General features: G+C 46.2%; 1 protein-coding gene across 1 annotated transcript in view; it reads right to left on the bottom strand.

Annotated features, from left to right (window-relative positions):
• Positions 1-1146: 1146 nt before the first annotated feature.
• COQ9 (coenzyme Q9) overlaps positions 1147-14097 on the bottom strand; it is a 14102-nt gene continuing 1151 nt past the window's right edge. The window contains exons 2-9 of the mRNA XM_006190134.3: positions 12764-12932; positions 11069-11204; positions 5912-6054; positions 5567-5651; positions 3996-4100; positions 2558-2713; positions 2169-2222; positions 1147-1847 (exon numbers count right to left, since the gene is read on the bottom strand). Of these exons, the coding sequence (XP_006190196.2) occupies positions 1812-1847; positions 2169-2222; positions 2558-2713; positions 3996-4100; positions 5567-5651; positions 5912-6054; positions 11069-11204; positions 12764-12932 (884 nt within the window). The 3' untranslated portion in view covers positions 1147-1811. The remainder of the gene's footprint in view (positions 1848-2168; positions 2223-2557; positions 2714-3995; positions 4101-5566; positions 5652-5911; positions 6055-11068; positions 11205-12763; positions 12933-14097) is intronic.

The raw sequence follows: 14097 nt of genomic DNA, 5'->3' as shown, positions 1-14097 counted from the left end.
GTCAGTGCTGGGCAATGTGTCACATAGGGTGAATGTTCAGCAAAGAATTACTGAAGTCCCCTAAACAGCCTAGAGAGAGGTTTGAATGGTCTCAAGAAGGTGGCAGTGGCTTATATAGAGAAAAGGGCCTAAAATAGAACTTGGCAGGGTAAGTCATTTAGGGGACACGAGAGTAATCAGAGGGGATAAAGAGGAGCTTGCCTTAACAAGGAGTGATATCTCCTCCTGGGACAGAGAGGAAGGGCATTAAGGAGACCCTTGCTCCACATCCTGTGTCACCTCAGTAAATTAAGAAGGTTGTCTGCTGAGTGCGAGAGGGATGTGATAAAGGATAAAGCAGAGAATGGAATGAAATTTGGAATAGCTATAGCAGGGAACTTGACAGGATGTCGAAATAAAAGAATTAGAGAGGTGCAGAAAAGGCTTAGAGGAAGGCCCACAAGAAGAGATTGGAAATTTCTACTAGCTTGTTACTTCCCCCATCAATATTCAGTCTAGCTAGGGAGGAGACAGCAAAACAAAAGACAGATGCTGTGGACTGAATTGTATCCCAAAACATTGAAGCCCTAACCCCTAATGTAAAGGTATTTGGAAATGGGGGTCTTCGTGAGGTCATGAGGGCAGGACCCTTGTGATAAGATTAGTGCTCTCCTAAGAACAGGAAGACACGAGAGCTCTCTCAGTGCCATGTAAGAACAGAGAGACAGCAGCCATCTGCAAATCAGGAAGAAAGCTCTCACCAGGAACTGAATTGGCTGGCACCTTGATCTTGGAATTCCCACCCTTCAGAACTGAGAAATTTTGTCACAGCAGCCCGAGCAGACTAATACAATAGTGATAATCAGACTTGCAAAGAGAGTCCAGCCTGTGTAGAGGCTGAGAGAATTAGTAATGGCTAGTGATGACAGGAGGAGCCAAAGGAGCTAATGGTGAGAGGGAAAGGCCCCTGTCATCCACATTTTACTGATGGGAAGGCTAGGCCCACAGATGCAGAGCAGTGACAACTGCCCAGCAGTACCAGGCAGCACCAGGACCAGAACTCAGGTCTCCTGGCTGCTGGCTTCAAGCCTTTCCCACAACACTGCTGTGTCCCTCTGGAGTCTTGGATTATCTGTCACGGTAGGGAAGCTTACTACGCCAACAGGAAACTGCTTCAAACATTTATTACAATTTTTACAGATTCTAAGTTCACTAATAATGCTGCAACGTGTGCTGGTGTAACGAGACATGAGGCCTGGGACCACACCTCTGACCAGGCCAAACACTGCTGTCCAGCAAGCACCAGTCTAAGGTGAGGCCGCCTGCTCAGGGGGTTCCCAGGTGCAGCAGCTCAAGACCCTGGAGAAGGAAAGGGCAGCATGGAACACCCTGTGTGCACTGGCCTGTGCTGGGCTGTGGATGAGCTGCCACTTCAGGTGGCTTCAGACTCCGACTCCATCTTGCAAGCCCCAGGGAGCACTTCTAAGAAGGCTGACATGATCTAGGTGCCTGAGAGACCATGACAGGGATGTGCTGGGTTTCCGTGGCTTGAATGCTTGATCGAGTGCCACATTTTTCAGTCACATGACTGCAATGCAGAAAGGTATGAGGAGGCCTGGCCTGGTGTTAGGAACTGAAGAAGTGGCCCAATCCCAGGTTACAACTGTTTGATCCAGTGCCCCGTGGTTTCCAGGTGGCTGTGGTAGTGTGGCAGAGTCTTTTGGTGTTCTCTTGTTAACACCCTGTTCCGTGGACAGCTCTTTGTGTTTCAAAGCCATTTAAATGTATCTGCAGGTTTTCTTCTGGGCACTCTAGCTTACACCCCTGCTTGCTCACCGGCGCTGGTTTAGACCCGTCAAGTTCTTGAGCTGATAAAGGGATGGAAACAGAGTGATGAACTCTTGCCCTGCCTCTAGGATTCCAATGGGAAAGATCTAGATTTTCAAGGTGGCATGAGTGGTTATGATACAGAGATCTGACATGCCAGGGTCCTGGGAATCAGCACTGTTTCTTGATGACAGTAAAAAATAAAAAGGTGGGATATTTGGGATCTAGAGATTGGGACTGAACCACTGTGTCTTACTATTAGCTTTTCAGTTTAAGGCTACAAAACTCCTTGGGGTCAGTGACACACGTAAGAATCACAGCGCTGGAGGTGGATGGGCAGGGATGAGCTGGGCGGTACTCACTGTCACTGCTGCTCCCATAAGTCCTTGCGCCAGGGCCTCTCCAGTGGACTTCACCTAGGAGGGGTCAGAATCAGGTTCTCTTAAGCCCCCACCTCTAGCTCAAAGGTGGGACAGGCAGATCAAATCAGTAGGCCTATTTGTCCTGACAGGTAGAGTCAAGAGGGCCCTGTGGACTGGAGGAGGAGCTATGGACAACACAATCACAAACGGGCCAAGTGTGGCTCTTAGGGAAGGGCTGGGATGAGGAAGAACCACTCAGGTTCCCTGGGAAGGTCCTGAGGACTGTTAGCTGAGGCTGAGGGGGAGCAAGAGAACAGACAGGTGACCAGTGTGGCCTGAAGGGGACAGTGTGTCTACTGAGGCTTCCCAAATGGCTAGCCCCCAGCTACCTGCTTGGCAGTGTGGCCCATGTTCATTGCATCCTTAATTCGGTTTTCCAGGAAGCGCCAAGTGTCCTCAAAGTCTGGGGAGGAGTCCTGCATCATCACCAGCTCTGTCGTGTTGTAGATGCCAGCCAACACAGCTCGGCGGGTGTACCAGTTAAACTGCAAAGAAACCCATCCAGAAAGGTGGCTCACCACTATTGCTGTGGGTTGGGAGAAGTCTGGGGTAGTTCCTACTCAAAGCCACTGGTACTCATGGGCTCCCTCCTGATTTCTTCTTTCCCTCACAGATACACATGGCCCTCTGGACAAGACTGCTGTTCCCAAACTAGGCAAGGCATCACAATCATCTGGGAGATGAAGATGCAAGCTCCTGGACCCAACCTCATAAGAGTTTAGAGTCAGTGGGTCTGAAGCAAGTGCCAGGATCTGGATGTTTAATAAGCATCCCATGAGACTTTGCTACAGCCACTCGGCTTTGGAAATACCAGTGAAAGCCTAAGTCTCAGGACATCTAAGCTCCAGGGAGGCTCTGTGTTCAGCCAGTTATGACCAAACCTTGGTTTGTTCATCGGTGAAATGAGGGCTGAGACAGGATCACGGACAGACTGGGACACCTGGGAAGAGCTGAGAGTTCAAGTCCTTCAGCAACTTCCAGCTGTCCCGGCCACCCACTCCAGAGCTCTAGCTCAGATGCTTCATGTTTTATCCCTCTAATTTCTTTACTTTCTAATTTTATTTTCCTACCATCTCTGTTGGTGGTATATTTCCACATGGGGGGAGTTTATTAAAGCACTTTGTTAGAACTGTGGTGGGAGCATCTCTTTGCCTCCCATCCTGGATTCCACAAAGTATCATCACACATTAATTTCTTTTATGAAGGTATATATATATATACATTTTTTAATTTCCTACCAGAAACATGATAGCATTAGCAAGTCAGATCCTTTCCTGGTACCTGTTTAAAGGCATATTGATCTCTTAGCAAAGCAGGCCAAGATGGGCTGGGGGGGGGGTGCAGTTTCCTTTTAAAGCAATGGGAGTCTCCAAGGCATTCTTTTTTTTCCCTCCCCAGTCACTCTCATAAAAGACACATACTGAGAAAGTCTGCTACAGAATCTAAACCTTAGTAGACTGAGGGGGTAGTGACTCCAACATGGCAGCCCAATCACAAGGCCCTCTGATGCCCTGTGTTACCACTCCAGGGAGGAAGGAGTATGACTGGTTTGTGGCTAGAGCACTGGTCCCTGAATGAAGATGACCTAGACCCCACTGTGGCTTGTTGAGGGACCCTCCTCATACCTTAGCCTCTCCTTTCCAAGATGGGAATGACACTGCAGTCCCCCTGGAGGGACTTGTTATCAAAGAAATTTCACAAACTTCTTGAGGAAATGCTTAACCCAAGCCCTTCCCAGGATCCTGTGGGCTTGCAGAAAGCACTCACATCAGTGGACTGGTCCCCAGCGTAATGCCACATGTCATCCACCATGCTGGTGAGCAGGCTCAGGCTGGACGGGATGTTGTGGGGGAGCATGAGGACACTGAGAGCCTGAGGAGAGATGACAGAGGAGATTCTGCACACCAGCAGTAACAGCGCGTAGGTGGCTGGCGCCTCACCTCTCCATGGAGGTACAGTGGGGGCCCACCCAGCCCTCATTCTCAGACTCACCATCTCCACCCACTGGTGTGAGCTCCTGGCATCTAACGATCCCGACTACAGCTGACAAGAGCCAGGGCCGATCCCACCCACAGCTGGCCCAGTCAGATTCTGAATCCCTAGCATGTGGACTTGGGAATGCAGACAGCCAGGTGTCGCCTGGTCTCTTTGAGTATTGAGAGCAAGGTGGGGGAAGCACCCAACTCTGCATCATGGAGGAAGTAGGAGAGACAGGAGGGGAGTCTGAGGGTAGTTTCCAGGTCCAAATTCGAGGCCACTCCCAGAGCCCAGTAGCACTCCTGCCCCTGATGCTCTGCTGCAGCCTCATGATAAACTCCTTCCATTTTTTTTCCCCTTGACTCGAGTTGATTTGTTACCTGAAACTGAAAATCCTTCAATATATGCGATGGCACAACCCAGAGGTGCCTCCATTAGCAGACTTTAACTCCTGACAGTAGAAGGGCTGGCCACTTTGCCAACTAAAATCCACTGACTGGTCAGTGGGAGCTGGGCAGAGACATCCTGGATTAGCTGAAAAGTTTTCTTGAAGTAGCCCAGAAGGAAACATGCCAAATAAGGAGGCAGCCAGAGCCTAAACCATGCAACCTGCACTGCTTTAAATGCTAGGTGAAGTGAGTCAAGCCGGAGATCAGAAAATCAAGCGAGGCAAGCATCGGCAGGGATGGGTACGCTGGGGTCTACTCCCTCACGCCCAGCCTGCTGTTAGGCGCACGGCCAGTGTTCAAATGTCTGGCAACCGACTGACTGAAATTACATGCTCAACAGTCTCCCAGCTGGGCAAAGGACACTAGATGATCTCTGGGTCCTCTCAGTTCTGAAGTGCTTTGACTTTCTTAACTGAGAGAATGGCCCACATTGTGATACACTTTGAAATAGGAAGAAAGGAGTTTCAGAAAACCGGGGGAAAGGCCTTTGGAATGAATACTCCAATTCTCAAAGCATCGCACTGTCATGCTGAAAAGAAATCCCAGTCCCCTGAGCTCTAGAACAGGCCTGTTAATGACAGTCAGTAAAATCTTTTGACTTTTCTAATCTCCTTTGTGGATTCCTCCTCACTGAAGACCTGGTGGCACACCCAGGCCACTAAGACCCCATCCAGGACATGATCTAGGACTCACTCACATTTCCAGGAACAGAGACACAGATGGCTCAGAGGCACTCTCTTTGGCTCTCCCAAATCTGAAACCTAGATCTACCAAGTGCACTGAGTATCCCTGGGTTTGTGGAGATTAATGAGCTAACTTCTGAACAGTGTGCCACGTCCTCTAAGTGAAAGGTGCTAAGAATCATAAACATGAATACATTGTTGCCCTGTGGCCTGCATATGGACTCTGTACCCGGGGCCAATGCTCAATGTACGGGATCAGCATTCTCAGTCTGGTTTCCACTGCGTCCCTCAGGAACTGGTCTGTCTTCCTCTTCCTGGAAGAGGGAAAAGAAAACAGAGTGTCTCTGGGTCAAAGGCATGGGCTTGGTGCTACACGGTTTACTTAGTCCTAGCGGCAAGGGTCCCACTAGCTCCTGAAGAGACAAGCAGCTACGTTTCAGTCCCATCAAAGCAGCAGGGCTGCTCAGGGCTGCTCTTTTGGCTCTGCTTGCACTGGCCCCCTGGGGACAGCTGTGGGGCCTGAGTCCCTTGAACATTAGCTGCCACCCTGAGCGATGATACCATAAGGACTTACTCTGCCTGGCCCAGCTGTACCAGCTTCTGCTCCTCTTCCAGCACACGGGTGAGTCGAGCGTTGCACTGGGTCACAAAATGCAGTATCAGCTCACTGCCATCATTCCCAAACATGCTGGCGGCTGCACTGGAGAGACCCAGAGACTACAAAGGGGGAGAGGGAAAATAGGAAAGTGGTGGGCAGGTGGAGTAGACTCTGCTGCCTGCTCACCACCAGTGCCTCTTCTTCTAGTAGCAGCAGCTTGATTTTCAGCAGGACACCCCCCGACTCTTCTTTCTTGGTTCGTGGGATCTGGGTGAAGCAGATCACCAGTCCCCCAACTACTCCATCAAGCTCTGGGGTGTGTTTCAAAGCAGGGGACCCAGACTTGGATAAGTGAGTGGAGTTCATTCACAGCGACCAGGTCAGGGGTGTGCTCGTAGCCAAATGCAGCCCTGAGAGGCCCCCTCCAGACTTTTGCTAGTACCGATGGGAAAGAAGTACTCTCTTCCCTCTGGGGCTGCTGAGCCATTTTCAGTCTTGTCTGGGAAGCCCCTGCTGAGAATGAAGCTCACAGAGGGGAGAGCGAAGATGTGCTGCAGAGACAGTACCCAGAAGCACAAGTTGAGAACACTGAGCTACTTACAGACTTTTCTGTTATTAAATGAGCCAAGTATTCCCTTTCCTGCTTGAGCCAGAACTGAGTTTTTTTAAAGAGAGACTTTTTATTTGTTTATTTATTAATTTTTAAATATATATAGTTTTTTTTTTAACTTTATTTTCTTTTTTGGGGGGAGGGTAATTAGGTTTATTTACTTATTGTTTTAGTGGAGGTACTGGGGATTGAACCCAGATCCTCCTGCATGCTAGGCATGAACTCTACCACTGCGCTATACCCTCCTCCCCCCAGAGCTGAGTTCTGACACTTGTAATCCACAGTTGTAACTATTATAAAAAGGGGCTCGGGAAGAGCGCTCATAACTCCCTTCCTCACCAACTCACTTACCCTAAATCTCTTGGAAAGTAGGTCTCTCAGTGGTTTAAAACAAACACACACAAACTTTTCTTAATGAATTGTCAAGGAGTTAACAAAGCCACAAAGATCCTTTGCTATTCCTGACATACAGCAATCACTGGGCATCTAGTGTAGGCAGAACCCTGACAGCAGCAGGGAGGGCAGAGGAGGAAAAAAAAACCCCAATAACTCTGAATTCCCACAAATGGGAGTGGGGAAAGTGCCTCTCTTTTGGTGGAAGTACCCAGCCTTTCTGGAGGGCAATCTGGCAATACTGACGTCAACATCAGAGTTGCAGCAGCACCAATACTAAGGTTGGCTGTGTGCTCTCTGTGTGCCTGGTGCCGGCTAAGCACAGAACATATACGACCTTGCCGCAGCCTCACAGCAACGCCAGGAGGTGGATATTACCATCATCCCCATGTTATAGATGAGGAAACGGAGGCTTAAAGCTCTTAACCACCAGGCTATACTGCCTCTACTACGTACGTAACAGGAACCTCAAACATATACATACTCTCCCGGCCAGGTGTTGAGGTATTGTCTCTCAGCTCCAAACCTGCCCTTCCATCCTCAGCTGTGTGATTCAGGGGTTGGGGCCCTGCAAGCCATACTTCTGGCTCCATGTTAGCTCTGCCAATAGGGTCGCTAGAGGGAGACTGCAAGGCTGGAGGAGGAAGGGACTGGCTCCTTCTGGATTACTTCCTGTCTGCTAGCAGTTTGTGTGAGCAGTGTCCTTCTTCACAGCAGCAGCTGAACCCAGTCTGCAGCTTTCCCAACACTCACAGAAATAGTTTCATCGAGCCACCATCCTCTCCCTGCCCTCCCCACCGCCCCACCATTTCCCCAACCCCCAGAGGTCAGGCACCAGCCCCAAGAGACCCTTCCTCCACGCTGAGAGATGCCAGCGCCAGCTGAGCAGCACCCTTCCTGAGTTTCACCTCCATAGGGGCTCTCCCTCAAGCTTCTAGCTTTAATAATTCCAACTCTTCCCTTTGTTCCCTTCGCCCTGGGGATGGGAGCTACTTCCTACAGGTGTTACCTCTGTACCTTAGTGTTCTTTTTATCCTTTCAGTTACCTGGTTACCAACTTCACATCTAGTTAACAATTCTTTGTATTAAATTCTCTCTATTTGAGTAGCTGGTATGATTTCTTCTGACTGATGCACCCCCTGAAAGACTAACTCCACTTCTCAGAATTTGTCCTAAAGAAATCAACCAGAAATGTACTTAAATGTCATATAAATAGGTCTATAATACTAAAAAAAATTGGAGTGGGGATGGTATAGCTCAATTGGTAGAGCACATGCTTAGCATACACAAGGTTCTGGGTTCAATTTCCAGTACCCCCATTAAAAATAAATAGATTAAAAAAAACTAATTACTTTCCCCCTCAAAAAAAATAAAAATATTAAAAAAAAGTTGGAAATCCAAATGTTCATCAATTGAGTTCAAGTAAATACAATAGGCATTATGCAGCCATATGAATGGAGAAGTGCAGAGTGAAAAAAGCCAGTTAACCATAGAATTTTCAGTACAATCAGATTTTTCCAAACGATTCTGTTACATTTCTGCCCTCAACTGGTTCCACACCTTTCTGTAATGATTCTTGCAAACCTCCTCTGCTGCCTCCACACCTTTGTCTCCTCCCACTCTTGCCCAACTTCAGGTTCATGAGACAACCACACCTACTTCACAGAGAAAACAGAAGACATCCCCTGGGAACTCCTTAAAGATTCATCTAGAAACTAAACCTGCAGCTGTATTCTCCAACTTCACCCCTAATACATCTAAGGCCAGTCTTTCCACCTGTTTTCCAGATTTCGTAATTCCTGCCTTCAAAGAACCTCATATTTTTTATCTCGCCACTTTCTCTTGGATCTTCACCGTCACCCTTGTGACTGCACCGCCAGGCCAGTATTCAAACACTCAGCCAATTTTCCCCGCTCGGTACATACCAGCTCTCTTCTACCTCTGGCTGCCAAATGCCTCTCCACTTCCTTACCCTCTACTCACTTCTCCACCCATCCGTTATTTCTGACTGGTGCTCCCCTCACATGGCTGCTGCCGCAGTGATCAATGTCCGGTTGCTTAATCCACATTCTCCTGCTTTGCCTCCAACATCAGGCTACTCTACCTCCATCTTCTTTGCCAGCTCATTCTGTTCTGTCCTATCCTAAACGTCAGAGTTCCCCAAGGACCTAGACTCCTCTCTTTTCACACGACACTCTGGGCACACTCACACCACCCTCGGCAGTCTCACTTGCTTCTATGGTTTAATTACCACATACATATGTCGATAATGCCCCGACAGATACTCTAGTCCAGGTAGCTCCTCCAGCTTCAGATCTGTATGCTTGAGGTCTCCCGTTGGTTGACCCAAAGACCCCTCATACTCAACAAAGCTCAAGATTGTATCCATGAGCCTTCTTCGAACCTGGTCCTCTTCCCATGGCCTTCATCTCAGAAAACAGCACCACTATGTACCCACACATGCAAGCTGGCAGGCAACGCGGGTGCTATTTTGTCACTTCCTCCTGTGTCATTCTTTCACCAAACCTACCCACTTGCCTCTGCGTTCACTGCCAATGGTCTAGGTCAGAAAGCCCTCATCTATCCCAGATGACTGGCAGCAGCTCCCAGTGACTCTCTGCCTCCAATCCATTTTTCACCCAGCAGCCAAATGATGGTTTTGCCATGTTAAATTGAATCCAAATCTCCAATTATTCTTAGAATAAAAGTCTAACTCCTTAATGTGACCTTTGGGACTTTGCCTGATTTGGCCTCAACTGACCCTTCCCCAGCCTCACTCAGATCAGGTCTCTCCTTTCACTCTCCATGTGATGGTTTTCCCCGGTTCCTCTAATGTGCAGGCTTCTTTCTACTCTGCACATGCTGTTTCTCTGTCTGGACTTGTCTGCCCCCATCCCCGCCAAACCAGGTAAACCCCACTCATTCCTCAGCTCCCAGCTCAAAAGCCTTTTCTCACCATGTGCTCACCCTGCCCCATATGAGGTCAGGTCCCTCCACTGTCGTCTCCACAGCACCTTTTCCTGACAGCACTTATCACATTTTATAAACGTGTATTTGTATAGATTTGATTAACGTGGCCAGACTGGAAGCTCAAAAAGGGCAGAACTGTGTCCATCTTGATCATTATGATGTTCCCTAGGACCTAGCATACATTTGTTCAATAAATATTTAAAGAATAATTAATAAATGAAAGGGTTTTTTTTATTTGAAAGAATAGATATCAAAATATTGATCTTTGGTGTGTCACAAATGATTTTTACATTCTTTTTTAATATCTGTATTATTCAAAGCTTTCTCAATGAGCACACAGTAGAGTCATATGGTATACACATTTCACTTATATGACTTGTTACCATATGTGCTCTTGGGAGAGTGAGAGAAGACAAAGAGAAGTATTAGTTAAGTTTAAGTAAAGCAGCAAAGTTGTCCCCATGCTTGAGATGACAGATGGGAATCTGTAATTCCTTCCATCTCCATCCTCACAGCCCTCTCATGGGATGGTATCCGACTATGTTTGATGATTCTATACCACAAGGCCTAAACATGAGCCCATGGCTTAACCTAAAGCAGTGGTCTGTTCCACTGCGAAAAGAAACACGGACTGTTAGATTTACTGAGAAAAATGAGGTGTGCTGCCCTTCAAGGTGGTGCCTTCTTGGGTTTTCAAACACCATATTTCATCAATTCTAAGATGCACAAATTTTTTCATTTTAAACAATCAGTATGAATCATATAATTGATGATGTGTCATAGTTTAATAGACAGCATTTTCCCTTTTTTAGTGAAGCATAAAATAATGGTGCTTCTTCCAATCAATGGCATCTTAGAGTCAATGAAATATGGCAGTTTTGATCATAAGCAATTCTTGCCTAATGAGCTGCCTTTAGAATCTAACTCCCAAGAACCAACTCCATAGTATATACTTTTTAAATTAAAATATAATTTAAAAATAAAGCCATTTCCACTCTATTAGGGAAAAATAAACTAACCAACCCAGAAAATCCTGTAGCAGTGAGAGGCCCCAGAGCTCTGAGCTGGGCTGGAAGCAAGCGGGGAGCCCTCCGCTCTGGCTGGTGTGACTCCCTCCTGGCTGATCCTGGTCACGCTGCCCCACCCTCACCCATACACACCTGGGCTCCTTCTGCAATTGCCTCTGCCGTCCACCCATGGGCAGGCACGAACTCCAGGGCTGCCGTTAGGATGCGGTGCTGCAGCTGCTCCTCACTCTCATAGTCCTCCTCCTCCTCGCCACCTTGATCTGTATACCTGAGACCCGAAATCCAAGATAGGCATGGGGACGGGGCCCAGCACACCTCATCTCACTGCAGGCTGCTGGGCAGGCAGAATGTGCCTGACCATAGACTCTGTGTGTCCTCTTAGAACATGTTGGGAGGACTTTTAGTTCTGTCAGTATTACTGTTTAAATGCCCAACAGAGTAAAAGTTATATCATCCGTCGCTTCCCACAGTCACTGAGAGAAAGGAACCAGTGAGCAAGGAGGCCATGTGACAGGAGGCACATGCTCTTGCAGCACGCTGATCTCCCTGTTTATAGCCTTATCATACTGTTTCTTTATCTGGATTTTTGCCAAACTGTTGCTCCATGAAGACAGGGACAATGGTTACATTATTCACAGGGCCTGGCACAAAGTAAGTCCTCAAACAGTATTTGTTGAATTGAAATGAAAAGTACTTTCATCGGGAGAGCAGAGAAATGATTTCTAATTTCTAATTTTAGAGCAGAGGAATTTCCCAGTGGCAGGATTAATAAAAGACAAAATATCTAATGTAGATATAAATTATTATTTCCTTTCTGGAGGGCAATGTGGCCCCACATATGTAAAAAAAAAAAATGTTAAATGTGCATATCCTTGACTCAGCGTGCCCACTGCTGAATCACACACTTTATCACATTATCTTTCATACCAGGGAAACAAATCTAAATATCCATCAATAAAAGACAGGTCAAATAAATTTTGGTACTGTCATTTGCTGGAATATTATGCAACCACTAAAATAATATAGACTGTGAAAAGACATTAAAGGTGTACTGTTGATGTTTTCATAGGGGTACACATCTATCACAATCCATCAAATTGTGCATCTGAAATATGTGTAGCTTACTGTACAGAAATTATACCACAAAAAGTTGCTTAAAAAAAAAGATATACTGTTGAGTGAAAAACCAGATTCTGGAACAGCATGTACAGTATACAGTATAATTAGCCATTTATAATACATGTAGGTTTATATATGAAATATGCTTAGAGAAACATCTAAAAGGATATTCACAAAAATGTTAGCAGACTTATTTCTGGGTTTGTGATTTCTGGTAATTATTTGTTTTATTATTATTACTTGTTTTTTATTTTTATTTTTATTTTCTGGGCACCAGTGTCTGGAGGGATTGGGTCCTAGTGTCCTAGGCTAGATAGTAAAGGGTAGGAGGCAATGGGCTCAAGGCTCCTTCTGAGGGTCCAGGCACCTGTGTCCTTCAGGGTGGGAGAAGCTGCCCATCACCCTCGGTCTGCTGTTTCTGGTGGGTGAGCCCAACAGGGCAGACCCAGGAGCTACCTTTTTTCCAGAAGCCCCTCCTGACCATCCTTTGTTTTAATTTTGTGAAATTCTTTGTATTGTTTAGATGTTTTAGAATGTACCAGCACCATTTTCACAAAAAAAAAAAAACAAACAACAAATAGGTTCCTTTCAAGATAGTCTTGAAAATGATAAAAGGTGTGAAGGGGAGAGAGCAGAGAGGAAGGAGAACAGACTTACCCAACCACACAAAGTGGCCAGAACTGGGTGGACTGGGGCTCTGGTGCCTACCTGGGGGGTGAACGAGAAGACTCTGGATGGGGTTCTTCCATGCCTTGCGTCTCAGGATGTTGCTGAGAAAAGGAGGGGGGAGGTTGCTGCTTCTGCTCTTCTGAAGATCTCAGCTGCATAATTGAAGCATGGAAGGCACGAGGCAGCAGGGCTGGTCGGCAGCACGGCACTGAAACAGAAACTGGGCTGGTCAGTCAGACACACTCATCACAGAAGACCCTTTGACACGCAGAGTGGTATGAGGGACGAGCAAGAGGATAATCAGAGGAAAACCAGAACCATTCATCCAAGTGTTGAATCCCAAAAAAAAATCTTGGGTAAATCTTGCAACAGTGATGTGGTGGCAAATGCATGAATCAGGAAGCAGAAGACCTGTCTTCTAGATGTCTTTCCATCATTTGTTAGCTGTGTGGTAATGGGCAAACTATTTCATCCCAATGAGCATGACTTTAAAACATGCAAATTAAGAGTAATAATCTTTACCTGCTCAATGAGAGTGTTGTGAGGCTCCCTTCAAAACGAAAGTGACGTGAAAATGTTACATATTTATATATCATGGTAGGAGCACTGGACTAGAAATTAGAAGGTCTGAGTACTGACTCTCTAGTATTTATGTGGTGTCGCTATCTGCTTTCTCATCTGCAATGTTGCAACACCCCATTTACTCCAGGAAAGGGCTTTTGGGAAGTACAGTATTGTGTTTCCTAAGCAAAGGCTCTTACTACTGTTTTCTTTCCCAGCATTTTACTATAAAAAAAAATTCAAACGTACAGACAAGTGTAATTATGGCATGAACATCTGTATACCCATCACCTAAGTTGTATATATCTATCCCTCACACTCTTCATTTATCAATCCGTCTCATTTTCTGATGCATTTGTTGCAGACATCAGTGTTCTTTATCTCTAAACATTTCATCACACTTATCAAGTAGAGTTCAATATTTATTTACTGTTCTTTTATCGAGGTGACATTTATACTCAATGAAATGTACAAATCTTAAACAGGCCAATTCTGAGTTTTGACAAATGTATACACTTGCACAACTTGAATGCCTATCTAGAGATTAACATTACTCTGTCAAGTTCCCTCGTATTCCTTCCCAGTCATTCCCCATTCCCAGTCCCCCACACTGTTCTGAATTTCTCACCCTAGTCTTGCCTGTCCTAGAATTTCATTTAAATAGAATCATACTGATGTGTCCTATGCATGCATGTGTAAGATTTCTTTTGCTTAGATTATTTTTTAGATTGATTCATATTTTTGTGTCAATCAGCAGATTGTTACTTTTTATTGCTAAGTAGTATTCCACCAAGAAACACTATTCTGTTGAA

This window comes from Camelus ferus, chromosome 9 (genome assembly GCF_009834535.1).
Source record: "Camelus ferus isolate YT-003-E chromosome 9, BCGSAC_Cfer_1.0, whole genome shotgun sequence".
NCBI lineage: Eukaryota > Metazoa > Chordata > Mammalia > Artiodactyla > Camelidae > Camelus > Camelus ferus.
The sequence above is the reverse complement of the archived record's forward strand: the minus strand, read 5'-3'. Positions and strand labels throughout refer to the sequence as shown.